This window comes from Chaetura pelagica, unplaced genomic scaffold, assembly GCF_000747805.2.
Source record: "Chaetura pelagica isolate M959 unplaced genomic scaffold, ChaPel_1.0 scaffold534, whole genome shotgun sequence".
NCBI lineage: Eukaryota > Metazoa > Chordata > Aves > Apodiformes > Apodidae > Chaetura > Chaetura pelagica.
Window position 1 is genome coordinate 818,800 of NW_009953065.1, and position 27,214 is coordinate 846,013.

General features: G+C 42.6%; 1 protein-coding gene across 1 annotated transcript in view; it reads left to right on the top strand.

Annotated features, from left to right (window-relative positions):
• The window catches only part of ABCD2 (ATP-binding cassette, sub-family D (ALD), member 2), a 48,195-nt gene extending 41,112 nt beyond the window's left edge, over positions 1-7,083 (top strand). The window contains exons 9-11 of the mRNA XM_009996790.1: positions 2,301-2,385; positions 3,122-3,247; positions 6,859-7,083. Of these exons, the coding sequence (XP_009995092.1) occupies positions 2,301-2,385; positions 3,122-3,247; positions 6,859-7,069 (422 nt within the window). The 3' untranslated portion in view covers positions 7,070-7,083. The remainder of the gene's footprint in view (positions 1-2,300; positions 2,386-3,121; positions 3,248-6,858) is intronic.
• The last annotated feature ends 20,131 nt before the right edge of the window (positions 7,084-27,214 follow it).

Consider the following 27,214-nt stretch of genomic DNA (forward strand, 5'->3'; position numbering starts at 1 on the left):
AGCAGGAAGAAAAGAGAAACAAGTAGGCACATTACTGTTAATGCACAGTAGGGAGTCTGTTTATTGTGAGTTATCATGTCTTCCATGTTCAGACAAAATTGTTCAGACATTAGAAAATAATTTTTTAAAGTTATATTAAAATTGATCCTTCCTTACCTGTTGTTTAAAAATTTCAAGAGGCAAATGGGAAATTTGAGGGTGGGAGCTACGCAGCAAGAAACAAGAAGCACTTCTAATATTCAGTTAGAATGTAAGTTGAAGTGACCACAGAGATGAATGTTGTATCCTGGTAAATGCAGGCTAAACCTCACATCTTTAGAGGAAATAATAGAATTATGATCCTTCTTGAACTTCATTCCATTTTTTGTCTTTTAGTAAATCTTTATAAACCAACTGATCTGGAAGAAACTGAATGAAAGCAGGCACTGATTCCCCAGGCGCATGTGCACACTTGCACAGCCACCCACACTCAAGCTCAGATCCAGATCCCTCAATTTAAAAATAAGAGAATATAAGCAGCAGCCGACTTGTTGTCTTTAGAAGTGTAGTTGTTTCTACAGCTTTCATGAAGGACCATTCCCATCCCTTGCCCCTAGCACCCTTTGCCAAAAAGGAGCGCTCCAGGTGCTTTACAGTCTTTTTTGGAAGCTGAAGGTGTGGATGGAACAGCACTTCAGCTCTCTGTGTGGTCCCAGCACTGGGACTGCTCAGCAGCAACAGCCCCTTGTGGGTCTGTTCCCTTTGCCAGGGTTCATCCAAAGGGTGGTTCAGTTAATCATTACACAGCTCTGTCTTTGCTAGGAGCCCTCAACAGAAGCACTGTATGTGTCCCCAGTGGGGTGCACCCTGGGATCCTTAAAAAAAATGGAAGGAAACTGAGGAAAAACAATATGGTCACTGAAGGTGATGTATTTCTGGTGTGTACATGCCTAGTTTTGAAATCTAACAGTATACATATATATTTTAAAATCACAACATTATATTTTACAATTTTATGGAGAGAAAATTATTGAAATTCAATCTCTAGCATTATCGGTTCCTGTTTTCAAGCCACAACCTCTCCCAAGATGCTTCACTGAGGTTTTGTTCAGACCTGTGAAGCCCTGGTGTAGCACCAAGCACAGGCAGAATACTCCTCAGCCTTCTGCACCATCACAAGCCATACCTGTCTCACCTTTGGTCTAGTATCAGAAATTACATTAGCCCACCCTCCTTGCTTGACCTTGTTTATAGTCCTTTCTGGCAAGTGTTTTATTTTCAATCTGACAGTAACAGAAAGTCTGAGTTTTTGGTCGTGTTCATTTTTTAGTGGCAGTGCTTCTGGGCTGAACTGGAAAAATGTTCTCTTTCTCTCAGCCCAGCTCCAGCTGCCTGTCACATGAATAGATGATCTGTTGAAAGAAATGTCTTACCAGATTTTCTCTACATCCACACTCTCTTTTTTGAAAACTCATCTCTTTTGCTACTCTATCCATCTGGATTATTTGATTGAAAACTTATTTTCAGTTGGGTATTTGAAGTGTGTCATTAGTGGGAATGAATCATGCAAGAGAACTCACAGAAACACCAGCCCATCCTAAGGTCGCAGATAAAATGCATCCCCCCCACTGTTGGTATCTGAAAGTGATAAAGAAATAAAATCAGTTGGAGGTTGTGCAGCATATGAAATAAGGGCAGCCAGTGTTACAGCAGTTGTGGATTGTTGCTGAATACAAGGTAGTGGCAAACTTGTATAGAAACTCCTGCTGTCTGTATGCAGTTTTGTGTGCTAACTCCTTGTCTATGCACACAGAATGCATCCCTGCATCTGCAACTGTGTTTCTGTTGAATTTGCTGGCAGTTATTATTTGCCTACAGTAGTGAGTGGAGTTCAGCACTGCCTTTTATGTTATTTATACTTTATTTCTTTGAATTTTAAATTTCCACTCGCAGCTTTCAAAACTGAATAGCAAATTGTCCTATAAAAGAAACACAACAGAATAAAATTACTAGTTATACACAAGTAAGATCTGCTTTTTCAAAGGGATGGTAAGTAAAGTTTTTTGACAATACCATGTCCAAGCAGATTAAATTCTACTTTCAAAATTTACATGGTATATGGGTCATTTTTCCAACTGAGTGCCCCTGGAAGGGCATTTAGTTATTTCAGAAGATGTGATCCAGGACCCTGAGCTGGCTCTTCTCCAATGGAAATGCTCTCTATTATTTTGATTGCAGATTGCAGAGATGTTGCAAATGAAGATGCATTTCCTTCATAAACTGATATGGTCCTAACTGGTTTGTTTGCTTTTTTTTAAAAGGCTGGGATGCCATCATGGATTGGAAAGATGTCTTGTCAGGAGGAGAAAAACAGAGGATGGGCATGGCTCGGATGTTTTACCACAAGTAAGCATTTTGATTGGTTCTTTAAGTAAAATCTGAAAACAAGCAAGAGTTTTGCAGGTTTGCTGTAATAGTTTGAGCCGTAGTAGACAATAATCTCCATGCAATATAGTGTCCTGCTAGAAGGTTGCATAAGATCTCAGATCCTGTCAGTTATTTGTACAAGCTCTGCTTTTAGCTTGAGCACTGCTTCTTACTTAAGCTTTGCTTTTGTCAACATAGCATTCCATTTTCCAGATGTTCCTTTCTTTAACATCTCCAGTGCAAACATCTTCCCTGCATCTATCCTACATATATTTCAGAAGTCTGATGGACTGTTGCAGAGGCTGTGGGAGTTTGAAAGCCAAGCTCCAAGAGTTCTTGGTTGTGGAGACTGCAAGCAAGCAAAGGCAGCCCAGTCCATACACAGCAGTGGATAGAAAGTTTCTGAGTTGACTATAGCTACTGCATGACTTTATGACAGGACAGAGTAATACTAGGTCAAACCAGAACACAGAAGTTAGATCATTGTGTACTCAGATGGACCAGGAAATAAAACATTTTTTTTCCTGGAAGCTGGCTCAGCACCTGGATAATGCATGGAAACTTTGTGCTGTTGCTAGCCAGCTTCCAGCTGTAGATGAGATAGCTGGCTGGCAGAAGTAGCTCTCTCCTTTCTGTTGTTCTTTCAATTAACTGTTGTACATGGGAATACTGTCCAAAACATAGAAAAGTAATGTTCTTTTTCTACTTTTGAAAGGCCAAAATACGCATTGCTGGATGAATGCACAAGTGCTGTGAGCATTGATGTCGAAGGAAAGATATTCCAAGCTGCAAAAGCTGCTGGGATATCCCTGCTTTCTATAACACACAGACCTTCTCTTTGGTAAGCATTTTCACTGATTGATCATGGTCCTTGCTTTTAGCTTTTTGACAGGTGACTGTCCTTTATCTTTGTACTACGGCATATGTGCAGTATCTACTGTACTTTCTAAGATAACTTGTCTACAATAATAGTGATGTAAATGCATTTAGCATTGTTCTTTTTTTTCATTGTTTGACACATATTTATTCCTCCCTCTGTTTTGTTTTTAATGTGTTTCAGTTATTAACTGTTAATAATAACATGCAGGTATCTAAGAGGCAATTACTTAGTCCATCACACCACAGCCACAACAGATATCACCAGATAGATAAGGTCACTCTTAAGGTGACAAGTTCCTGGGGAAGTTTACCAGTGCTTCGGAAAAGATGGGAAACATGGCAAGTGGTTAACTTGCTGTTTGTCTTTCCATAGGAATAGTACATCTGTTTTAACTTCTGTTGTGTTCTCTGCCTGCAGTGTTTTTGAGCTTTCAAAATTGGATTGTTTATTTAAAAAGAAATATTAGAGCTCTGAGACACATAATTCTATTGAGAGAGTACTAAGTATGGAAGAGTCCCTCAAAGGAAAAAAATGTAGGTCCTGAAAACAGGAAACAATCAGATACTTTAAAGGGCAAAAGGAGATCAAGAATTGTAAGCTGATACTAGCAGAGACTACTTGTTCTAAAGTCCTTGATCTCTAGTGTCAGAGTGTTTGCTTTTTTAATCTGATGACAAAAAATCTATTACCCGTTCATTGCCTCAAAGGAAGGAAACGGTACTACTGTCTGCTTTTCTGAAATAGAACAGTATCCTGTAGTTCCTCCTTCCTCTGTGAAGATAGTGACAGGAAAAGTCTTTTGTTGGATCAGGACCTAAAAAATAATAAAATGTGTGTTCTGATAAGGAAAAAAAGTCATACAGACATTTCTTCATAAAATATTTTAAATTACACATAAAAACAAAAGTCGGGGTTTATTGTTTGTTTGTTTAATTTGGCATTATTTTAAAACCACTGCTCAAGAAAACAGGTATTTAAGAGGTTTGGCCAGCAGATTGAGGAGGTTATTCTCCCCCTCTACTCTGATGAGACCCCTCTGCCCAGTTCTGGAGTCATCAGCACAGGAAAGACGTAGATCTGTTTGAGTAGGTCCAGAGGAGAGCCACAAAAATGATCAGAGGGATGGAACACCTCTGCTGTGAGGAAAAGCTGAGAGAATTGGGGTTGTTCAGCCTGGAGAAGAAACGGCTTTGGGAAGACCTTATTTTGGCCTTCCAGTACCTGAAGGGGGCTTATGAGAAAGAGGGGAACAGACTTTTTAGTAGGACCTGTAGTGATAAGACATGGACCACGATTTTAAACTAGAAGACAGTACATTTAGGCTAGATGTAAGGAAGAAATTTTTTACAGTGAGAATGAAACACTGGAACAGGTTGCCCAGAGAAGTGGTGGAGGCCCTGTCCCTGGAAACATCCAAGGTCAGGTGAACAGGGCTGTAAGCAACCTGATATCCTGAAAGATCATAGAATCATAGAATGGTTTGGGTTGCAAGGGATCTTGAAGATCAGAGAGTTCCAACCCCCCTGCATGGGCAGGGACACCTCCTACTAGACCAGGTTGCTCAGAGCCCCATCCAGCCTGGCCTTGAACACTTCCAGGGAGGGGGCATCCACAACTTCCATGGGGAACCTGTTCCAGTGTCTCACCACCCTCACACTAAAGAATGTCTTCCTAATGTCTAACCTAAATTTACCCTCTTTCAGCTTAAAACCATTACCCTTTGTCCTATCACTACACGCTTCTGTAAAAAGTCCCTCCCCTGCTTTCCTGTAGCCCCTTTAGGTACTGGAAGGCCACTATAAGGTCCTCCCAGAGCCTTCTCTTCTCTAGGCTGAACAGCCCCAACTCTCTCAGCCTGTCTTTGTAGCATAGGTGCTCCAGGCCTCTGATCATCATCATGGGCCTTCTCTGGACTTGCCCCAAGAGCTCTATGTCTTCCTGTATTAAGAGGTCCATGATCACTGCAGGGGGCTTGGACTAGATGAACTTTAAAGATCCATTCCAACTCAAACTATTCTATGATTCTATTCTAATTCTGTGATTCCATTCACAAATAATGATGATGCAGAGGGGGAAAGTTCTGCAAAAGAACTTGTGGGAAAACCTTTTGAGTTCAGTTTCCTACTCACAATTATTTTTTCCTAGTGCTATTCAGAAATGTTTGGGATTGCTCATATTGCCTCCACAGTAGTATTGACATTATCAGAGATCTGGTGATTTGTGGGGTTCTGGAGAAGTAACCAGAAGTGCTGAGTGTTCAGAAATAAGCATTTAGAAAAAAGCCTTTAACTTAGGTCAGCTTCCTCAGGGATTGTGTTGCATAGGCCAAGAATGGGTTCACATGCTGCTTTCTCTTTCTCAAGATTATATCAGGAAATATTTGCTTTTTTAACCAAAGTATTGGCTACTTTCCTAGACCACAAACATTGGATGTCTCAATCAGCTATCTTAGCTGGGTTTTTTGGGGTTTTGGTGGGCAAAAGATAAAGGAATAGGTTAAGCATTGAAGTGTCACAAAGAATAATATCCAAGGAGTGGTGGATATAATCCTGGAGTTGAATCTCTTCTGAGTCCCATGTCATCAGCTGTTGAGTTCATTAAACTGTCACATTCCCTGGATGGGATTTATAATCACAGTTTCATGATGTGTCTCATCTTCTGAAATTTACAGTGATAAATTACAGTCAAACCAGCAGCTCTGCTCTTCCTCTTGTACCTCCTGATAAATGTGTCTTGTCAGGTCTTGACAAACTCCACATGCACACCTTTGAATATTTTTGGTGCACACACCCTGAAAATCACTGAGAGATCTGTGACTCCTACACAGACTTTTTTACTTTGGCCCTTGCAAACTGAACTACGTTTTAGAACTGAAGGTTTCTTTAGCCATCTGTATAGGATGGAGGGGAACAAACTGAGGTGTAATTTGAACAAACTGGAGTTTTATCAGTAGCATCAAGTGCACTCTGTCTGCCTGAATGTATTTTCTGATAAGGAGGTAAGTCATCTCTCAGAAAGTGAGGTAAATAAAATAAACTGGGACTAACATTCCAGGGAGAGGAGGAAGCCTTGCCTGCTGCTCCTCATCAGGCTCTTGGAGAAAGAGGAGTTTGGTAGAGTTGCAACCACAGGCAGTGTTTCTAAGAGGGAGGCCACCACCTTGCCCACGGACATCAGGCCATGGTGGGGACTAACTATAGCCCTGCTGCCTACTCCTGCCAGCATCACTGCAGGTGAGGGCTCGGTGAGTCCCACCGTGTCGGCTGCTGGAGGCAATGACCACCCCAGCTGGGGAGCCCACACCAGTGCCAGTAGCTTACAGGTGGCACCTCACTGCTGAATTTCACTAGATGACCTAGGGAAGTCCTGGTGACAGGCTTTGAAATACCCAAATCCCTTATGGAAGAGTATCCTGAGGTTATGAGTCATTGAAAAAACGTCTTAGTGATCCAAAGCTGGACAACTCTCAAATTCCTGAGAGGCACCATTGAAAAGAGGCACAGACATCCAAATTCGTGTGCAAAACTGAAGCATCTGTTGAGCCATTACTAACATGTTAATTTCTGCTGCAGGAAGTACCACACTCATTTGCTGCAGTTTGATGGACAAGGTGGTTGGCGTTTCGAGCAGTTGGACACTGCGATACGTTTATCACTGAGTGAGGAAAAACAGAGACTGGAATCACAACTTGCAGGAATTCCTAAAATGCAACAGAGACTGAATGAACTGTGTAAAATCTTGGGAGAAGACTCAGTGCTTAAAACAATGGACAAAGAGGAATAAATAATTTATGTTTTATGTTTTTAAAAGTATTTTTTTAGTTAAAAGCATTACAGATTCAGCCATTATCCTTTGCATGCATTGTGATGGAGGCTTAGAGCATAGAGAAACAGCCAGCAGAAAATAATGCTCTGAATGCTACCTAAGACTTCAGCATTTTAGTATTAAGGAAGAAAGTGGTTGAACTGTGAAAAGAAAATAAGCAAGTGCAGAGAGTATCAGATTAGTCATTGCAGCTTATGTTAATTCCTAGTGAAAGCCCAATTCACTGCAAAAGACTGACAACACCCTTGGGTTTGGGAGGTGAATTTTTGCCTGAGACTTGGCCTGCAGAATCTGCTCTTGTACCAGGTCACTGTGTGCATATGATATGCCTGCTACGCAGAGCAAACCTGGCATGAAACTCAGGCATGGAGCACAGCAGAGGCAGCATCTGGATGATATGCAGATGCATGCAAAAATCTGATTTGGGTATAAGAAACATTCTTTCAGCCCATGTAAAACTAAACTCCCATTCTACTACTGAATTGCATACATACCTTTCCCTGCATTTCCATAGGAAATAACATTATGCTGGCCATTAGACAACTCTCCAAGCAACCCACTGCCCTGGCAACAGAGAAGCAGGTAGTTACGATGTAATATACTGTGCTGTACTTTATGCAATTATGCATAGCTTTGGAGGCTCTATGCCCTTCATGATACATCAGTTCCTTGGGGGATTTTTTTATGTTCCCTATTCACTAACCTCTGGTGGGGGGAATGTTGCAGTGGGTTGACTGAGTTTTCACTTGCTTGAGTCATTCATCAGCTCCATAGTCTGATCCCGCCAGCGTCCGTCTCTGACCCAGTTCCTCTGTTGGCAAAACCACAGTGTAGACACTTGTTTGCTCCATGAGACACTTTGTGATGGGAGGGACTGCAGGAGAGGAGAGTGTCAGTTTCTAACAATACACTGAATTTACATCATGGCTGTCCTGCCAGTTTAAATGCTCTGCACTCTTAAAGGTCTGTGAAAAGTTAGAGCATTTTATAACCACTAATTGATATGCCTGCTGTATTTTGGTAGAGTGGCTGAACACTTCCCTCCCCAAGAGCAAACGTGCCAGTTGACAGCTTTGCTTTCAGTCTCTTCACTGTCCAATCTGCTTTTCAGTTCAGTAGAAACTTTGTCCTCTGTCAGGCAGAAGGTGTTTTAAACAGAAACCCTTAAGACAGTGCTGGCCTGAGTGCCTTAATGGAGGTAAAACCTGGTGAGTTAGAAATACAGATGGGAATGGATTTGAGAGCTCCTGGTCTGCTCTCTTTGACTGCAAGTGCACTGCAAATGGTCATCTCAGGAGTGAAGATCAAGGTCTGCTGATGGGTAAATGAGCCTTAGCTGAAATGTAGCAATCATGAAGTTTCTTTGTTCTTTTTTTTCCCTAGAAGTATGATTCCTTAGAAGATTTCTGTCTGGTGTGTTTAGTCTGAGAGGGACAATGCATAAGTTCTTTATAACTGTTAAAAAAGAGGAGAAAAATGTTGGCGGTATTTGCTGAGCTGGGAATGTTTGAGCACCCTCAAGTTAATATAAACTGTTTCCCTTTTCTGATTGTTTCATGAACAAGGGGAAGGTGAATTAACTCCATCTGCCAAATCCCAGTCAAGTGCACTAACCATTAGCCCATCTTCCTTCTCAGTGTGTGTTCATCTTCCTGGGTCTACAGTTCCCCAGTAGCACTTGAAACAGAACATGGAGTAAGTCTGCTCCCTGTCCTGCTCCTCCAGAGACTGTGACTTGAATGTAACCCTGTACTTGTCCTGGCAACAGCAGTTTGTTCCTCTCTTTTATTTTTTTTTCTGTAGAGTCCCCTGGGATATCTCACTGACATAGAAAGGAATGCTCTTGGGAACCTTTGAAAAGGATGAGAAATTAAGGTTTAAGATAATAAGATGTTGTGTTGTAAAGTGGAGACTGGAGGTCACTGCTATGGCAGATGACATGTGCATGTGTTTTAATTGGCAAGTGTCTGTGCTTGTCCTTCTCCCTGAAGGCTAGCTTCCTTCCTGCTCATCTTCAAAGAAAAATTCAGAGCTGCTAAGGAGAAAAAGGAGTCAGCCAAGAATCTGTTCTCAGTGAGCATAATTGAGATGACTGATGATTTTAAAGGCTTGTACATTTCTGAGTTATGTTTCTATAAGTCAGTGATGAATCAGGCATGCCCCATGTGCATGTCCTCATCCCAGCTGCACTGGGACAAGTGCAAGCACAGAGCAGCAACAAAAAGTGGTGAACAACTGGCTCAATTCAGCACAGCTCCAGGTATGGCCCTGCCTGCTCTCAGCCTTCCACCAAAGCTTTGCCTTGGTGCTTGACTTGTTGGGAACCATAATGGGAAATTGCAGCACCTAAAATCATTGTACTGCCTGGCAGAGATCAAAGCTGACCATCCCTCAAAGCACAACAGAAATGTGTCTTCTGAGGAAACCATGTTCAGAAGAAAGTTTGTTTTCTGTTTTTTTAAATGAAATTATGCATAAAACATAGAAAACATACATACATTACTGATGACATTTTAATGAATAAAAAAAAATAATTGAAATTGCACTGGGATGAATGCAATAGTAATTGTCTTGAAGTTTAGTGGTTTTGGATCCAGTAGTAGACTTAACCATTCCTATAGACATGACAGCAACATCAGAGGCTGGTATAAGAAGAAACCCTTCTCTCAATAGGAGCTTTCTGGATAATACTGAGGCAGTTTTAGAAGGATTTTCTGCAGCAGTGGCTCATTATTTTTAAAGTTATTTTTGTGGCTGGAAGAGAAGCTGCCCTGGAGATGTTCTCTGTGAACTTTCTGTATTGTTCCAAAGGCTAACTGAGATGGGAATCTCTGGTTCTGTTTCTGGAGAGTTTTACCTCTGGTGTAATACAGGGCATAAGCCAGCTCATTTTGTGCTGCTTTGGACCCAGCCAGGAAAGCAAGAGCAGAGGCGTTTGCTCCCTGCTCAGGGAAAAGCTCAGGGAGACACTGTTCTGGAGCCAAGGCATGGGGAGCACTTGGCCCTTGCAGTGCAAAAGGGTCAGAGCAGAGCAGGATACCTTGGAATCCTTTTTTTTTTGTGGTGCAATGATAGCTGCTTAGCAGTGTTCATTCTTTTTATGGTGTTCAGGAGCTGTGACTCCCTGGAAGGGCCTTTTGGCCTTCCTTCTGCCAGTCATATCTAGCTGGAGCTGATCATATCCAGCCTATTGTGTCACAGCATCTATGCATTCAGGGCTGGATACTGCAAAGCCTCCTGTGAGCTCCCTCTCATCCCCCAGGACTCAGGGCAGATTGGATTTGCCTGGGCTGCATCCTGGAGGAGTGCAGGTGCTGAGCAAAATTCATACCAGTCTCAGGCATGGGGTAACTGTACAATAAAACTATGAAGTACCCTCATCAGTTTGTTTAGATAATGTTAGGGGTTTTTGCAAGAATCTTCAGAATGAGAGGTAACATATTTGGGGGGAGGGGGTTCAGTATTTTAACCTAGGAGGAGTTTGTTTTTCACTTACTTTTGGGACCAGACTAATTCCTGTTTTAAACTTGGAAGCCCTCACTCTGCAGAGATAGAAAGCCCCACATATCTTTTAAATTAGTTTTTTTAAAGCAGTGGGGTTTGTATTGGAGTGAGGAATGAAGGACTGGGTATTCAGTGGGATATCTTAGGGAAAATTGCAATAAAAATTGCATCCTAAAGCAAATGAACACATCTACAGTCCCCTCAGTATGTTTGAATGTTGATACTGCATGTCAAAGTCAAGTTTACAAGCCTGTGATCAGAGATTTAAATCATATATAGAAAGAAACGCCCCCTACTGAGCTGTTCATGAAGCTTAAGAGAATTGAACTGCTAATCAAATGTGTCTTTGTTTTGTTTATGTTTGATATTAATGCCTTTTAAGTGCAGACAATTTATAAAGCAATAAATTATGCTTTACAGTTGTAATTTATTCGAACCTCAAATAAAACATGTTGCATTTACTTTGAGTGTACAGTGTTCTTATGAATCACTCACAAAGCAGTCTGGACCTGCCTGCATGTGCTCTGGGAGCCCCTTCCCATCCCTCGTTTCTGTGATGGGGTAGAAAAGCCAGGGTTGGCTGTGGCGTGTTGACAAGTTAAAACAAGTGTTTCATTCCTATATCAGGCTGGCATCAAAGACTGCTGTGAGGCTTCTCATGTCTTGTGCCATCTACTTCAGCGTGGAACCTGATTCATGAGAAGAAGGTGACAAGAGCTGCCATCACTTGCTGGGAGGTTCTGCAGTGGGCACTGAGCTATGTGCTGGAAGACAGCACCAGTAGCACAAGATCAGGTGGCCTCAGCAGCATCACTCCCAAAGGCTCTTATGGTCTTTGCAAGATAGAGCTAACCAGAAAGCATCAATGGTCACAAATATTGCAAGCCAGTAGCCCATGTTGGCCTTGAATAGCAGGTTATTCTTTTTTTTTTCTTAGGGCTTAAGATCCCCAAATACAGTCTCTTTAGCTCTGCAGGCTGCTGGGAGTATGAGGACCCTAACAACACTGGTTGACTGAGCACCCAGAGGTGGCTTGTGTCTAGGCATGTCCCAGCTGTGTGGCTGGGGATGGTGAGGTACTGTGTGGTGGTACAAGGTTATGCAGCTAGGGAGCCCATGGAAATGGTGGCCACTTAAGAACTAGATCCTCATGAGGGACTGAAGGCCTGTGCCTCCTTTCCAGCCACTGCACCCACTTGGAAAGCACCAACAAAGAGCAAAGGCCAGTATACAAGCCATGAGAAATGCATTTTTGGGGGTCTCTGGGGCTCTGAAGGACTGCACTTGGGATTCACATATCAGACCAGAAGAAGACAGATTATATTGTAGTGGAGGAGGTGAGCTGAGAGCTGTGTGGTTGCACGTCAGTTTCACTTTTTTTTGGCAATTTTCTTGGTGTCTGCTTTTTGGAGAACATTCCTGAAAAATTTCTGATCAGGCCACCAGAGGACTGGTGCCATGTGTTTGCTGTGAAGTGCTGAAGCCCTGAGCCTCTGCCCATGGGTTGGGTATTCCCAGAAAAGATGGGACAGCAAGGCTTGGATCACAGGAGTAAAATGGACTCAGGAAATATGCAGAGCAGAGGTGTTCAAAGACTTCCCATGGCTGAAATTTTCTGCTAAGTGGGGAATGTCTGGAAAAACACCTTGCTCTGTCTCTCTGTGGCCTAATTTCTGATTAGGGTTGATTCTGTGGCACCTGCTTTGTATTTTTAAATTAGTGTCTTTAACCTCATGTAAATGAGATCATTCCCAAGAGGGCAAGAGTGACATACTATAAACACTGCACCCACCCAGTACAAGTCTGATGTGTACGAACCATCTGTTTTTAAACAGGTAATTAAAAAAGGGAGAAAGAGATTGTGATGGTGACTGATGCAGAGCTGAGGAGCCAGCTGGGTCCTGGGGCTGAGAAACCAGTGAGAAACCAAGCTGAGACAGGGTCTAGGAAAAAAAATGTCCAAGAGAGCATATGGGAGGAGCCATATGTGAGGGAAAAGGAATAATGAAACCTGCCTTAGACATAAAATAATGGCAAAGTGGCACATTTCTTCTGTTGCCATGAAATGTACAGTGACAAACTCACCCTGACAGAGCATTCTGGTTAATATGAACAATGAAAGCAAGAAAATTGTTCATGTATTGATAATTTTGAGTGTGAAAATTGTAATAGAAGTAATTTAAATTGAAATGTCTTTGACACTGAGTTTATACTTGTTGTGCTTTAGAGACACATTTCAAATAGATCAGATTCATTATACTTTTCATAAAGATTAGGGTCTTTGGGAAGCAGAAATCATTTTCACCATAAATGATAAGCAAGTTACTGAAGCAAAACAAACCTATTTAATATTGAAAAAAAGCAAAAAAAATTCCACAAATTCCCTAATATTCTTGTCCTTTGTAACTCAGTTAAAATGTTTTTCTCCTCAATTATAGCACACTATGCTATAAATAGATTAGGTTTATTAGAGACTTATCTATCAGTTGGTGTTCCCTGTGAAGGAGTGTTTGGAGATCTCTATCTTTATTTTATAGGTGGCATCAAGTCTTCCTTCCCACACTCTTCACCTGCTTTCTGTCCCCACTGGGATGGGCTCAGTGCTGAGACAGGCAGGTGCTGGTGCCCTCCTTTCCAGGAAATGTACAGCACAAACGTGTGTGAGAGCAGGGAAGTCCCCACGTGTCTCATGGCCAGACCCTGCAAATGTCTTTTATAGGCAGTGAACAAGTATCTTTGGGAAAAGTGTTAAGAAATAATATCTGCACAACTAAAATGATCAGTAGCTAACAAGGTACTAATGCAAGGTGCTGAAGTGCAACAACTCGTGACAAAGCTGTGGGTTGCTAGGGGTACACTCACAATAATAGGACATTACTGTGCTCAGCAAGTACATCCCAGTATCATTTTGTACATGCAATGCTGGGGTGGTTTAAAAGTTTTACGACTCATACTTGTGAAAAATAAATAGTCCTAACTTGACCCTAGCAAGTGGTCATCAGAAGCACACAGTTGCTTTTCATAATGTCCTTAGGAGTATTTCTAGGTAACCCATAAATGTAACAAATCCTTAAATGATGCCATACCTTGTCTGAGATCTGCTATTCAACCAAGAATCCCTTCATACCCAGTATGAAACTGCAGCCACAGTAGCAAGAATTATAAAAATTTCCATTTCCTTGCTGGTGCAAAATGAGCATACATGGAGATGCTGGTGCAGGCTCTTGCCAGCCTATTTTTGCGCTGTAATCATGTTACAGAGAACTCAACTCCTGTCTAATCACTAATCTTCACTTATGTGTGTGCCATGTGGCTCATTGCTGAGCATTAGAAGATGAGGACTCTGTTTATTAGACTCTTCTTGATTACCTTATTATGGGTGGAAAAAAAAGAGTGCTTAATGCATTTCATGCCAAGATGAAAGCAGAGGCAAGGTATGCCAGCCTGGGAGAACGACTGCACCTCCTTTTTAAGGACTTACTTCCAGGGACTTCTGAAGGGAGGTTCAGTTCCTCTTTCAAGTCATGGGCTGAAAACTGCTTGTCTGAGAGAGGTTTTAATTAACAACCAGGAAAAAACAAAACAAAAAAAACAACCAACCAACCAAAAAAAACCCCAACAAACAAATTAATAAAACCCCAACCAAACAGACAAACCCCAATGGCATAATCAGTTTCAAAGGCATTTAAAAATGTCTGCTAGATGTTCCCTTAATCAGTCTGATCTGGATTTGTCCATCTCCTGTGACCCACTTGCCCTGCCCCAAGGCTGGCTGCTCTGTGAGGATGGAGCCAGGCTGGCGAAGCCTGGCTCCCTGTGGGGCACCACCAAAGTGCCTGCTCCTCCACCCCACTGAGTGCCCCTGGCAAACCTGAGGTTATTGCACCAGCATGGACTCCAGCCTTCCCAGACCCCATCACCTCCAAGCAAGGATTATTTCCTAATAAATAATCCTCTCACTCTCTTGACTGTAACTCCTGTTCTGCCTGTCAAAGTTTCTGGTGGAGGCTGGAGTTCCCAGGAGCACATAAGGGACAAACCAAACGAGATGAGCCAAAGAATGCCCTTACCTAGGACATAGTTCAGGGGTATATCATCAAATACCTGCCTAGCCTGATGTGAAGTGTTCACATCAAATGTTCAAAGCATTTTGGTTCGTTCATTACAGCCATGCTAGAAGATGTGTGTTTATTTTGCTAATTCAGAAACTTATACTGCTGCAAAAGGAAGTAATGAGATGCAGAAGTTGGAAGTAGACAAATTCAGGCCTGAATGAAGTCCAGACAGATTTTGTTTCTGATGGGTGCTGGGGTGGTCCAGAAGAAAGTGCCTGTTTGGGACAGGGCGTTGTTGGATGGCATCTAAGGCTTGTGTTAGGCGATGCCAAAACAGCCCTTCTTGGCCAATAGGTAATTATGAAGGTGGGAATTCCAGTGCTGCTGGAGTCAACAGGGCTACAGCACCCAGTTTCATGGGCAACTCAGTCAGCATGCTGAGAAATGCTACTTGTGAGTTTGGGCGGAAGGAACCGAAGGCCTGGAGCCATGAAAGACGAGTCCCTCCAGATCCTTCCCTGCATTGGTAGGTGGGAAAGTACAGACAGACCCAAGTTGCCCTGCCCCTTCACCCATGAAAGCACGTTTGGCCCACCTCAAAAAGGCATTTCCTCATGCAGGAGCTGCCCTGCATTATCCAGTGCGGGGCTGAACATGACACTGGGCTGCTCTAATTGCAGTGCTGGGCTGCCTTGGGGTCAGAGCAGGCTCCTGCTCTGCCAGCCTGAAGCATGGGCAGAAGACTTCTGATGTCTGCATCCACCTGCCCAAACAGGTCTAAAACTGGCCATAACATGGGTTTCTGCTCTAATCTCATCTGTCATGGTAGTTTCAAGGATTTTTGATTTCTTGAGGGTGGAGACAGAAGAGGCACAGCTGCACACTCTCCTGAAGAGTGAGGAGTGTGTGAGCAGAAACTGTTTTGGTGCGCTTGAAGTTGAGTCCTTATCCACAGTAAGCTCTGGTGGGGGTGAGAATACAGCATGGTTTTGGAGTTTCACTACACATACACTTCATCAGCACACAGGAATACTTAAGAGCTGGAGGAGTTCTTCATCACCTATGTCTAGCTTCATTTACCTCAATAATTCTCTCCTGCAGCTGGCTGAGCACCACATTCAGGCACAAATACAGAAGCTTTTGTGCAGTCTTACAGGCTCAGATTTCCTATTCCACATGTAATGTTAAGCCTCAGGAATCCTGTTTGGAAAGTGCTGGTAAAACTCCAGCCCAGTGGGCGTCTGGCACTAAAGAAGAGTGACATTGAGCTGAACATCACATTGAGGAGTGGAGCCACACTGATTCCTGGTGAAATGCAGGGCATGTCAAGGACACCAACCAAAACAAATGTTCTGTCCATGAAGCCTAGAGTCACCAGACATCTCTAGCTGTTCGTAAAAGGTTTCCTTAATGATGCTGATTGAATTATTAGAGAGGAATTTGCAAGGACCCATGTTGCTGCTGAGTTTGCAGACTCCTATCAGTGTAGCCTTGCCAAGGTTTGGTCCTGAGCCAAGTTTTCTTCCTTTATGGGACAGCTAGAGTAATTTTATTGGCAAGCATCTCCTGTAAAGATTATAGTGAGTGTGTTCTCATGATGACACCTGCAACTCCTTTTGCTATTAGTGGGCTAAGAACTGCCATTACTTTCAGGACCAACACATAAACCAGCAACTTCATTCATGATCCTTAATGTTTTGAAGGGACTTAAGGGTGTCTTCAAATATATGCAATTTTAAGATGCTCAGCAGCTCTTTGGAATGACTGTGCAATGCACTGTGGAATATATAATCAGTGAGAGCTGAAGTAAAAATTATTCACAGATCCAGATTCCTTCCCAAATTCTTTTCCCCATTGTTTGCATGCTTCATTACTTAATTGGAGCAGATCTGCACCCTGATTAGTGCTGCTATGGGCAGGGCTGAGTAACTACGGCGCTTCCCAAGAGTTTCACAACATTATCTCTGCCAGGCTGACGTTTTATGAGCCAAATACTCAGGAAGCCTTCAGTGAAGATGACGTAAGCTTTGCAGGTGTAGATGAAAGCTGAATTTAATTTGGCCTTCAGTTATGCCTTGTTGTGTAGGACTGACATGACTGATAAGCTGAGTGGCAAAAACATAGAGGAAAAAATGAAAGACATCTAAATTTCCTTCCAGTCAATTCCAGCACTGAACTGGTGCTGTTTGCCTTTACAGAAGCAGCTGTAGTAGGCTGGGAAGCCCTCTCACGTTGCCTAGGGCATCACTTTGATCAGTCAACCTCAGCTTGCCTCTCACAAAGCTTTCTTCATGCACTTGATATGGGATCCTGCCTGAGATAATGAATCATGAAGCATTTAAAAGAAATTACAGGATTCACATTAAGCTCTGCCTCTGATCCAAACCAGACCCTGGATCATTCCTCTGGTGCACAGTGCAGTAGGGCACCAACGATCCTGGGCATTCGCTTGTGGGTTGAGCACCCACAGATGTAGGTCACTGCCATCAGAGAGGAAGAATCAATATTTCAGGGTACTTTGCTCCCTCTAGCTTATGAGTTTAATTGAAGGGTTAGGAGAGCTAAAATTATTTTTTTAAACAACCCTACTGGAGGGCAAAAATCATCTTAATTAAATCTCATTCACTCTTCCTCTGATCCAGCAGGCAGATGGTACTTCCTGCACTTTGAAGAGATTGGCTCAGAGAAGCTTCCAGAGAAAGCAGATCTGAGACTGTCAGAGCTCACTTACAGGCATGTTTCCACTGCAGGGATCACTGATGTTGCCTGTCTGTCTATGGACCAGAGATTTGGAAGATGACAGACAGGATTAGAGGGATCTGCTCATGATCCATCAGCAGTGAAATAAAGGGGTCAGATCTTCAGAAAAATGTTAGTGTTTTTTTCCCCTTGTACCTGTGCTTCTCTTTATTCACTGAGTTTTGAGCACAACTGCTTACACCCTGGGCTGTCTCTGTTGAGAGGAGTTGCTGAGGGAGGTCCCTGAGACAAGGCCCTGCCACCCAATGCTGGCAGTTCCTGGCTGGTGTACACACCCACAGCACTGTTTTGCATTTGACTTTGCCTGTGGTTCATAGTTTCAGGCTTTACTCTCTGGCCATTAAGTTAAAAATTGGTTTCTTTTATATATTCTATTTATTTAAAAGGCTGTGGCCCTCTCTTCTTTACTTACCTCCACAGAATTGGAATTCCAGGGTGGGGGTGGGAGATGGTGGAGATGGTGTTAGGAGATTTGTAATAAAAAGTGTGAGAATTGTCTTTGTTGAGAAAACAACTGGGTCACCCTGGCCCCTTTCAGCATAAACATTTGTTCTGTATTGCAAATGCAGAGGCCAACCTGGCATCCTCAAAGGCCACATCCTCCTGGCCCCAAAAAAGGAGTGGGACCAAGGCCAGCAGGGCGTCCTCTGCAATGGGTCTGGGTGAGCAGCCTTTGCCAATGCACCCTGCCTTGCTGCCAAAGACCCCTGCCATGGTGGGAACGACTGCAAAAGGAGGCATATCTCAGTCCCGACCTCAGCTGCTGTGGTGAAGTTGAAGGCTCCAAGGCTGAGAGGGCAGCTGCACTTCAGAGGACAGAGAAGCCAGCTGTGGGCAGAGGAAAGGGAAAGCCGGGAGAAGGGAAGCCAGGGAATGCTGCCCCTCTGCTGGCAGCAGTAGCTTTCTTTTGAAGAGCAGAAGCAGCATATCTTTGAAGTTTGTTTCAAGTTAAGTACAGAAGAGCTCTGGTGGTGTTCACATAACAGAAATGCCTGGCAGTAGTTCCAGGGATTGTGCAAGGGCTGCCATGAAGTGAACCAAGAGTGAGACTAAGGAGCCGCTCCCCAGCTGGAGCAGCGGGGTGGGACTGCCAGCCAGGGACCCACTCCCTCACCAACCACAAGGATGAGGTGGTGCAGCTGGAAAACCACTCCTCCCACCACAGAGAGACCTCATTCCTGCCCCAAAAGAACCTGCCCACAGACAGAAGAGTTGCTGCCCACCTCTAGCAAATCCGCAGAGCCAGGTTGACTGCAAGCCCGTGGACCATGGGGTGTTAGCCAGCATTATATGGGCCAAATATTGTTTAAATGCTGCTTTTTAAATTCATTTGTAGAATGACTTTAAACCCCTGGTCCTTACAGAACAGATGCCTTCAGGAACCTACCTGGCCATATCCAACCATGACCACAGGAATACCTTTCTGGCATGCTATGGTTTCTCTGCCTGGACACCAGCATTTCCAGCATCCTTCTGTCATGCTGTCATGCTAATCTAGAAGACACTCGTCCCAGGCCACCAGGTGGGACCTGTGATAAGTGTGACAAGCATATGGGGCACAGGCACAGACTGCAAGGGCCATCTCATGCTTTGTGTGTGGCAAACACTCGTACAAACAGCAGCAGCTGCCAGCTCCCCATCGCCATGACTAGGGGACTCTTTCTACTTGCCAGAGTAGAAGAGCCAAACTGGATGGCTGTTGAGTGGGAGAGGCAGAAAGCAGTGTGTGGAGGCTGTTGGTGGATTGCCAACTAGCTCACATGGGAGTGAATTTACCTTTTATATCCACTGCAGTTGGGATTTTTGAGAGCTCTTGTTATGCCTCGTATGGACGCAGCCCCACTTGGTGTTGCCAGCACTGAGTTACACCCACGCACATCTTTCGGTACATCCCCTGGTGATTATCTAACATGTGTCCTGAGTGCCGTGGCAAGATCACAATGTTCCTAAACTGCTGGTTGCTGCAGCCTGGGAAATAGTTGGGTAAAGTTTGATTGCGTTTGTGCCTTTTCAGCACAGCCTTCCCTCTGCACTCAGTAGGCACTGCCTTGGTACAGCTGTCGAGACGTGCCACTTGGTTGAGTAAATAAACACGGAGAATGTGTTTCCTGAGGAGCCCTGCTGCACGTGCCACAGCAGCTGGACCTAGGAGTTATGGAACGTGACAAAATGTTTTCCTGCCTGTTTTTACTGAGAGATATCTCAGTACCATTTCCATGGTGATTCAAAACCTGTTTCTTCATGCTTCGGAACAAGGTGCTACGTGCTGCAGATGACTTGCACAATCTGCTTCCAGTGACAGAGTTCAAACATTTCTGATACTTTAATGAAGAGGAATGGAGCAAGGTGTCATCTTTGTTAATGCCACACCTAAAGCAGTTCTACTTTAAAATAGTGTTATTTTTGCAAAACAACAAATAATAGGTTGTTGTTATCTTTGCGTTTCTGATTTATGAGACTTTAGGTTATGGTTAATCTAAATTTCCCTAGGATTTTTTTGCAAATATGAGTCCTAGATTAAAAAATCCAGAAGGATTTTATTCTTGCAGGAGTTCAGCCTTAACGGAAAACATAGTATCTTTGAAATTCTTGATCAAATTACAAGAAATAGCAACATTGGTGTTTTAATAAATAAATAAATAAATGCATATCAGTGCATCTACAAAAAAGGATTTTTAATTTTAAATTTATTTTTTAAAAAATACCTGTGAACTGAGCCAAGCCTGAAAAATTTAATTCCTACCAGAAAAGATTTCAAAAGATTTTATTAGAACTAAAAAGGAGGTTGTATCCTGGTATAGAAATCATAAGTATTTGCTGCCAAAAAATTAATTTATAAAATATGTTGGGTAACAGAAGATAGTTCAGTATGCAGCTAGTCAAAGTAGCACAGGTTAAAGTTCAGATTCATTCGAAATAACATAATTCACAGGTTAAAAGAAACAGTGTAAGCAGAAGTTCAGGATCACCATCCTAGAGAAATCCGTGTAGTTTGCTACAGACTGAAGAGTGATTCAGATAGTGGTGAATATTGACATCCATTAGTGTGTTGTTGGATTCTGGGTCTAGAGGCCTTAGGCACAATTCATTGATTGTTCTTGTTGCCTCTTAAATTATGGGTTAGAGGGGAAAGGCAGCCCAAAGAATTTCATGGCAAATCTCATCTTTCTAATTAAATAGCTGCCTGGCCAAGGCAAGGCAGGATTTGTCTTCAAAGTTAAAAGCAACATTATGTAAATTCCTTTGGTGTTGATTCAACTTCAGACGAAATTTTCATGGATCTCAAGAGGGTTTGCCAGGTGAATGAGCCCCTGTACTGAATTTAGTCAGTGTCAGAGTGGTTTAGCTTGAGTTTGACAGATCAGAATCTGCATGGACAGGTACCTGTAGTGGACAATTACATAAAAATTTGCCTGTAGGAGAAGTTTCCCATAATCCGAGTTATTCATGACGTGGCTTGGACTTTGGTATGTGAAGGGTTTATTTATCATTGTTAATCATCACTTTGCATTGCAAAGTACAGGCCACTAGCACCATGGCTGCTTATACAGCTGAGGAGCAACTTGCACAAGGACTCAAAAAGATCTTGGTCTCTTCTGAATGTCACTGGGAATTTTGATCTGATGGTATCTTGTGGCAGGGAGTTTTGCAGTCCAGTTGGACATGTCCCATTTCCACGCCCATGTGTGTATCGTGTATTTCAGCTTGAAGAAAGGAAAAAAAGGAAGGACTTCATCCCATAATTCATCAAAATGTGGTCACTGTTTTACCAGGAAAATAGGCTAATTCAGACAAAAAGTTACTTAAAATATTCAATTTGAAAACCTTAGCTCCAGCAGTGAAAGATACTGGAGTTGAAATCAGTCTGGAAATCCTCGCTGTCCAGCCACGGGTCTTCTTCACATCCTGCTCCATCTGTCACCTGGGCTAAGTGCTGCATGGGCAGCAGACTGGATTTGCTGCATTTTGCTTAGTCAACAAGGAGCACAAATAGTAATGGGAACAGGTTTGCAGACACATTTCTAAATAAGTGAGGCAGCAACATAACTGGGAAATGAGACTGAACAGGTCTATGAAGAAACAAGTATATAAGCATCACTTGATATTCCCTATATATCTTAGTCCTGTGCCTATAATGATGATCAGTTACCTCTTATTTTGGCTTGAGCAACAGTGCTGCTTTCTAGTCAGGTGAGCTCACTCTACCAGCGTGCTCTGCTACTGAGAAGTTCAGTCAATTATTTGCTTTTCAAATCAGTTTTGGATAGCATCATCATTTTAAAATCACCTTGAGTATTGAAGCCTTCAGGTCACCTTCACAAAGGACTTCTGTAACAGAATAATGTAAGAGCTAAACTGAAATACAGTGATGGCTCAGATCCTGCAGGATGGCTACTTTATCCTGCCCAAACATGTGAAGAAGGATTTATTAGACATTTGCTAAAAATGTTTGACAGTGAATATCTGTATCTGCATTCTATTTTGTGAGCTTTAATTATTCTGTGTCGGCCACAAGGAGAGGCTATGGTTAGTTAATCCAAGAGCTATGGAGCTCACAATCAATGTTTACAAGTTTTAAAACAAGACAGTTTATTCCACTCAGGCCTCCCAGACGGTGGGTTTAGAAGCTGTGCCTGGGAAACAGCACCTTTCAAACCATTGCTCAAGCCAATGAGAACCAGCTTGTTCAAGGTGTGCCTTACACACACCCTGTTCTGCTATATAATTCATGGTAATTATATGCTCTCTGAAAACACAAACCAAAACCATAACTAGGAACAAATACACAGTCTGGGGGGAAAAAAAAATGGTTTGGTCTGTAACAGTTTTTAAATAGCTGCCATTTGTTTGCTCCTGCAAAAGCTGTCCTTAAAGCACAGCTGGACTCCTGTTTCTTGCCTGCAACTAGCCTTGCCCTTGCTGAACTCCTGAGAGTGGCACCGTGACAGGGAGTGGGAAAACAAAGAGGTCCCTAGGGGAAACCTAAGCCTCCCAAACTGCCATTATTACAGCTGTATTTTTTAAGAGTTGGGGGTTTGCTTCCCTAGACCCTGGCAACATCTCCAGTTTCGTGTGTGGAGCAAGCAGGCAAAGGAGGCTTGAACAGCTGCCAGACAGAGCTGAGCAGGGCTTGCTGTCTCCTTGTGCTGGTGCAAAGGGAGCCCAGAACCACTCTGTTTGAAGGGCAGGGTTGGTGACTTCTGCTTCCTTTCAAAATAAAAGGGAAAGTGCCAGACTAGAGAAGGCAGAGCAGCAGGCTTTTGGTGCCAGCAGGGATCTTAACTGATTCTGGGTGCCATGAGTTTAGGGCTACACACTCTTCCCCTTGCATAAAGCCATAAACCTGACCATTACACAGTTGCCAGAGTCTCTTATTGCTCTTGGTTTAGTCATAGCAAAGTATACATTTTCTTTGAATTGCTGGGTTTGGTTTTATTTCTCAAGAGTTTCTTTCCTAAGAAGGAAAAACATGCACTCGTAAGTCTCCCAGTTAGAAGTACACAGGCTATCTAATTTAATGCAGTTGTAATACTGTATTTCTAACAATTAGTCCCTACTAATTAGTTAATTACACTGTTACTAGTGTTGCTATGAATAGATGTTAAATTCTTTTGCTGAGTGTGATGACAGAATTAAACTCATGTGCAATGAGATAACACTCCTTACAGACTCTCCCACGCTCCCCACAGATGCTACTGCAGAAAAGATCCAAAAACAAAGCTATCCTTTTCTGATGTATTTTATACCATTACATAATTTTAAAATCATACCCCTTAAAGACCCTCAATGACACCCACTGGTGACCCACAGTAAGCAGTGCAGCTGCAGCCATAGATGTTCATGTTCCTGGGACACACTGGAGCAGGATCATGTCTTCAGGGAATCCCCAGCCCAGCCGTGGGTGTTCAGCTCTGCACAGCTCTTGCTTGAGCAGCATCAGCTTGTGGGATCCTCTTTGCATATCATGTGTGTGTGCTTTTGGAGGGAGTGGTGCATCCTTGGGAATAGGGTACATCTTCCCAGGCTGGTGGTTCCCATGACCTGATGCACACAGCTACAGGCCTCAGGCCTATGGATTCATGCTCAGATGAACATGTATCCATGCTCTGTCATGTTTTTACATCAGAGCCAGGAGATCTTGATGTAATGTGTGTGCCCTTCATGTGATAACACAAATATATTTTCAGACTGGGAGGAGAAAGCCCCTTTGCTTGTTGAGGTCCACAGGTGATGCAGATGAGACTAATCCCAAGACCCAGTGAGCAGGAGCTGTACAGCAGTTTTACTTCTCCACCACAAAGTGGTTGAGACCAGCCCTGTAGGATGGGGTACCAGCAGGGTTACAGACATCCTGAATCAGGTGGGTTTTTTTGTCAGCCTCCATGTTGATGTCCCATCGAGCCTGAGCAGGAGCTGGGCATGGTCCTGCCATGTCTCTGGCTGAGGTGAGCACCAACAGTTCCCAGATCACAGCCTGTGCAGCAGCTACAGTGGTAACAGTCTGCACCCCTGTAGCTTTAGGGGAAATTAGAGCCCTGCAGTCATGTGGCCTTTGAAATATTAATGCTTACCAACCACCTATCACACATAGGCACTTTGGTTATTTTATAAGTACCCACACTCCATAGCACCCTTCTTCAATGGCCTGGGCATATGTTCACAAATATATATTAATACAGGCCTATTCTGCGGTCTTTTTTTGGTAAAGGGCATAAATGCGTAAGAATACATCAAGATCCTACTCACTAAAAAAACCAAAACAAACCAACAAAAAAACCAAGAAAAAATTCAAGTCACCTGATATTTTAGAAAGGAAAATAATATTCCAAGTAAGAAATGGTCATAAGTGGGTGGTAATAGCTGCAACAGTGAAGGTATAGATAAAATGTGACAGGAACCCAGGTAAAATGTGGCAGGTAACGCAGAGCATTTCTTTTCAGTCAAAGAATATGCTTTGTCAGGATTGTCTGATAGGGTAAAAATGTCAAAGGACTGCAAAGGAGAGAAACAAAATGCTCTGTGGGCTAAACAATGTTTTGCAAATGAGAGCATGTGGAAGGAATTTGAATAGCTGAGTTTCATCATCTTCCAGTTGAAATGAATGGTGCAATGGTGAAAAATTTCAGGGGGAGAAGAAATAATTGCATTATTAGAGAAATTTAGTCTATCCATAGAAACATGGTGTCACTGAAGATCACTTAGGAAACTCAAAAAATTAAATGGAGCATGACATTTAAATGTCATTTTACTGTAGATATCTGTATGCAAATTAACCCACAACCATTGCTACATGTATCTTCAAGTCTGGAGCTATTTAAATAATGCATAACAATAGCTCATGTGGAATAATTCTAAGTTGATTTACCTGTTTCTTACCTTCTTTTGAAATTTTAATCACATTATGAAGAGAAAACTTGATGCTGCAACACGAAGTAAAAGAGTTTGAAGACCAAAAATATGAACACTAACATACTGTGGATTGATAATCAGAAGAAAACAAAGCAAACAGTAGTGGACTTTAACCATAAATGCTGAAAAAATAATGAAGGTTATATATGATGTACCTGCATTACAAGGAAAGCAACTCTCATGTCATGCAATATTTTCTTTGCAAAAGAAAATGTTTGCCATTGCTGTGCTTTTGCCAATCATACTTGGACCAGAGGATCCTTGAGGCCCTTTCCAACCTGGTATTCTATGATTCTGTGATTCTATGACCACCCTCCTGAAGATTTTCATTAGAAAACTAAAAAAAGCCAACAAACAAACCCAAGGAAAAAACAAAAATCAAACAAAAATACCCAACCAACAAATAAAAAACACACACAGAAAAAAACCCCAACCAACAAAGCAAAACAACACACATAAAAAACCAAACCAAATAAAAAAACAACCCACAAAAATCATGCCAACAAAAAGCTGTACAAATTTCACATTTGTAAGAAAAGCTTGAAAATTTGATGTGAATGTAGAATCGGAAGGCAAATTCAATTAATTCCCCTGGTTTTGAAAGTGCAAGCATTTGAAGTTGCACCCTCTGATTTCTTAAGCCCGTCCTGTAAGTGATGATTAATTTTCATTCCAGTGAAAGCAATGAGGCTTATCTGTGAAGCACACAACTCCACTAGATGAGTAAGGGTAGCAGGATCTGGCCCAAAAGAATCAGACAAAATAACCATAATTATGTTAACTAGGTGCCTAAGGCATTACCTTAGTGTGCACAAAACTATAAGAGATGTTGAGCTCTTGATGAACCAGCTACTCTTATCAAGCTTCAGGATGCTCCTTGCTGCTAAGGATTAATTCCTTTGTGGCTGGATAAACTATGGGAAAACATTAAAATCAACACATCCAGAAGACAAAGCACATGGAGACATTTCAGCCTCAACAAGTAGCTTCTAGCACTAGGTGGTGCTCTTTTCTATACTAAATTACTATTCAACGGTCGTGAGAGCAAGGGTCTTTTTTCATGACAGTGTGCCCCATTTGTTTCAGTAGGACTTCCCTCAAAGAACAGCAAACCAGAAGCAAAAACGTAAAGCAAACCAGAACGCTTTCCTCTGTTGATTAGTCATCACCCGTGAGCCCAGAGATACACATCAGGTCATGAAGTCCATTTCCGGGAGTGCTTACTGCCATTGCTCCTCATCTTTTTTTTAACAGTGCTACTCACAGTGTCCTGCTGTGACGACACTTTTTACCTTTCCTAAAGAGGTTCTCTCAGATCTATACATGGATCACTGTCACAATATTATTCCTGAGTTCCTCTGTGTTCACTTTACTTTTGTATTCTTCTTTCAGTCACAGTCTACGTTTGACCCTGTGTCATTCTTTGTTTATTCAGTCCATATATTTCTCTTCTGAAGTTATGTGCTCAAATAGATTTAGAGCCTTCAGCTGGAAAAAGACAGCTGCAAAGTCATGGCTAGTTTGCTGTCTGCTCTTCCTTTCAGTGTCACCCCTAAAATTAAGGAATATCTGTTTTCATGCACTTTTTGGAGAGTGAGCCCTTTTGGTGCTATCCCAAACGATTACCAAACGATTACCATCTTAAGGGAATCTTCTGTCTTTCTCCATCTATATTTTTCTGAGCTTCAGTGAATGGTTTGTTGAAGTGAGTTCCTTTTTGCTCTTTCTAACTCCCTTTCAAGTCCACCATGCTGGCTTCTGGCCTGTTTGATGAAGGCAGCATTGCTTAGGACTTCACGCATCAGAGCATTAAGAAAAGCTCTTCTGGGTCAGACCAACAGCCACAAACTCTCTTGCTGCCCAGTGCCCATGATGGCATTGGGGTAGCTGCATGGGTGCTGTCCATCTGTCCTGTGCAAGCTGCAGATTTTGAAGGCCCCAGCAGACCCTGCAAGGCCCCCCAGCATGTTACCTGAGTCAGGGCAGGCAGATCCAGACAGCAGAGGCTGAAGAGCAAAGGGAGAACATGTGTACCTGGCCTCTTCCTCTGGTCCAGTCTCCTAAGATCACAGTCCTTGGAACAGGGTGTTCCTTTTATTATCTTAATAGAGGCATTGTTTATAAATCTTGTCTAATCCTTTTCTGTGCCTGTTAATAGCCTGCTTCCCCAACCTCCTGTGGCAATGAATTCTGGAAGTTCATTACCTGCTGTGCAAAGAAGTGCTCTGTCATTTCAGGAGTGAACTATATCTATGCTCCCTGTCCGTAAATGCAAATGTACATAAGATTCAGCCTGTCACTGTTCCTTTGGCTTATCCTTTGGCTTAAGTGTTCCCAATGGATATGTACACACACATTGAGTATTATGAAAACA